This window comes from Phallusia mammillata, chromosome 4 (assembly GCF_965637545.1).
Source record: "Phallusia mammillata chromosome 4, kaPhaMamm4.hap1.1, whole genome shotgun sequence".
NCBI lineage: Eukaryota > Metazoa > Chordata > Ascidiacea > Phlebobranchia > Ascidiidae > Phallusia > Phallusia mammillata.
Genome location: NC_137255.1, coordinates 9,574,602 through 9,577,375, shown reverse-complemented (window position 1 = coordinate 9,577,375; position 2,774 = coordinate 9,574,602). Strand labels below are relative to the sequence as shown.

At 41.9% G+C, this 2,774-nt stretch overlaps 1 protein-coding gene across 1 annotated transcript; it reads right to left on the bottom strand.

The window, feature by feature from the left end:
• Positions 1-296: 296 nt before the first annotated feature.
• On the bottom strand, positions 297-2,735 carry LOC145223428 (uncharacterized). Its single transcript, XM_080089855.1, has 2 exons — positions 984-2,735; positions 297-317 (listed from the first exon to the last, which is right to left on the bottom strand). Exons 1-2 carry the CDS (start codon positions 2,733-2,735, stop codon positions 297-299), a joined length of 1,773 nt encoding a protein of 590 aa, XP_079945981.1.
• Between the last annotated feature and the right edge of the window lie 39 nt (positions 2,736-2,774).

Below are 2,774 nucleotides of genomic sequence, written 5' to 3'. Positions count from 1 at the left end.
AAGATTGCATAATAAAAAAATAGATTTTAAATATGTAGTTGTGTGCCCAGTAGGAAAATTTGTAATCGAAATTTGTAAAAAAATTTGTAAATGCTGATGAGTTTATTTCACGTGTGATAATTTAATATTTTTTTCTCAAATTGTGCGGCAATTTTTTTTATTAAATGCAATAAAATTTTGTTAATGGATCAATGGATACCAGTTTTAGGACCTACCTTACAATAACAGACGCATTGCAACTGTCACCAAAACAGTCGCACAAATCTCATAAAATTGTATTCTTAAGAATTTAACAATTATAAACCAGCGACAATACCCTGTGTACACAAATAAATAATTACGCTTAAGCAGGCTCAACAGGAGGGGGTTGCAGCCGGTTCGCCAGGGCCCATGAGAAAGTAGGGGTCTCATAAGTATTAAGTTTAAAGTTGCAGGGTCAAATATGATTCTATTTTTTATTGTTTTAAAACTGAAAAAATGTTGATGCTGATTGCCGAATGTGGACTATGAACAACTCTACAGAGTCAAGTACAGAACCAAGGACCATTCTAAAGAGTAGTGGTTTAAGATGTGCCCAAAAAGAAGTAATAATGTGAAAGATATGCAAGCATATGGGCAGATTCAACATAAAAATCCAAACCTGACAGCTAGGGTGAATGGTACTGCGTTAAGGTGCTGACATAAACATAGTTGGCTTGGAATAGGCTATTGCTGCCAGGCATACTGTATAACAAAGTATTGCTCATCCAGCAGTTTTTATTATAAATAATCGACGTTTCGACGTCCTATACAAGACGCCTTCATCAGGATAATGACGTAACTTGGAGAACAAAATTCTTATAAAGCGACAAATTGCAAAACACACACACAAAAATAGCGATAAGAAGATCGCGCGGCTGCAAACTCGCACCACGCAATGATAACACAGCTCAGTGCTGTAAAAGCGCCCGATAATTTATCGGCATTAGAACATCTGTTTTAACGTTCATTGTGTTGGCGCGTGAATGGATGTTCCAAGACTCTAGGAAACTGCGCTTGTGGTAATCAGTTTCCTTCACCAACACCTGTGCAGCAGAAAAATTAATGCTGTGGTGGTGAGTAGTTGCATGGTTTGCCAACGCTGATTTCTTGGCATCATTCTTGCCCACATCCCTTTCGTGCTCCTTCCGGCGCGTATTAAGACTTCTGCCCGTTTCACCGATGTAAATTTCGTCACAATCTCCGCACGGTATAGCATAAACCACACCCCTTGTCGCAGTAGCATCTAGCGGGTCTTTTGGGTGCGACAGAATCTGACGTAGGGTGTTTGCTGGTTTGACCCCAACCGATACACCGAAATCGGTCAACATACGACGGATTATATCTGTCAACCCTGGTATATAGGGTAAGGTGACGAAGGCACGTTCTTTGCACTGGATCTGTTTCCGTGAAACCTTCTTATTATCACGGAGAATCCAGTTCGGGTAGTCATTTAACCGCAAGGTCTCATTTACCCTGTGCAACTCCGATTGGAGCAGTGCAGGGTCTGTCGTCAAGCGAACGGCCTGGTCTTTAAGCGCTTTGACAACAGCCCTTTTTTGGTATAATGGATGATGGGATTTAAAGTGTAAATAGCGCGTGGTACTGGTCGGCTTGTGGTACACACGCGTGGAAAGTTTACCATCCGCCGCTTTCAAAATTTCCACATCTAGAAACGGAAGACTGTTGTTACTTTCCAATTCCATAGTGAATGTAATTCCTCGTTGCACATTGTTCAAATGTCGCAGAAACTCTGTTACCCGGTGTTTATGAATGATACAGAATGTATCATCTACATACCGTCGCCAAAACCGTGGTGGTGTGGTAAAAGTTTGCAAGGCACGTTCCTCCACAGACTCCATGACCATGTTGGCAACGGCCACTGACACAGGAGAGCCCATGGCCGTGCCATACATTTGCTTGTAAAAGGAACCTCTGAATCTGAAGTATGTTTGTTCCAAACAAATCTCAAGCCCCCTATGTATATCTTCATGAGTCCATGTGGTCCTGTCTTTAAGGCTGTAATCATCGAGTAAACGCGACTCCGTTATCTCCAATGCTAGATCGATTGGTACGTTGGTAAACAACGAAGTAACATCAAATGAAACCAACGTTTCGTCTTCACACAATGATTGTTGCGCATTCAAATCTTTCACAAACTCTGCAGAATTTCTGACGGTAAATTCCGTGTTTCCGACCAACGGTGCTAAAAGTCGCGCTAGATATTTGGCTAGGTTGTAAGTGGGGCTTCCAATAAACGACACAATTGGACGTAGAGGTACATTCTTCTTGTGGACTTTCGGCAATCCATATAACCTTGGAGCAGAACCATCTGTGCTGTGCAGGTGGTGAAACATCGCATCGGAGATGCATTTCTTCTCCTTGTGCAAAGCACTAACAAACTTGTTAAGAACTAGTTCCGTTCTTCGGGTCGGGTCACGTGGCAGTTTCTTGTACGTGCTTGAGTCGTGCAAAAGCTCTTGAATTTTGTCGTCATAAACCTTGCGGTCCAAAATAACAGTACTATTACCTTTGTCAGCGGGTAGAATAGTAATGTCGTCATTGGCTTTGAGATCTGTGACTGCACGACGCTCGGATGTCGTAAGATTACAAGTATTGCCCCTGTGACTTTTAATACAATTGACGAGCTTGCTTTGTATTAAAGTTTTAACATGCATCGGCAAAGAATATATACCCTTCTCAACACAGGCCAACATACTTGCCTTCGGAACTGTTTTTGGTGCAACTGCAAAGTT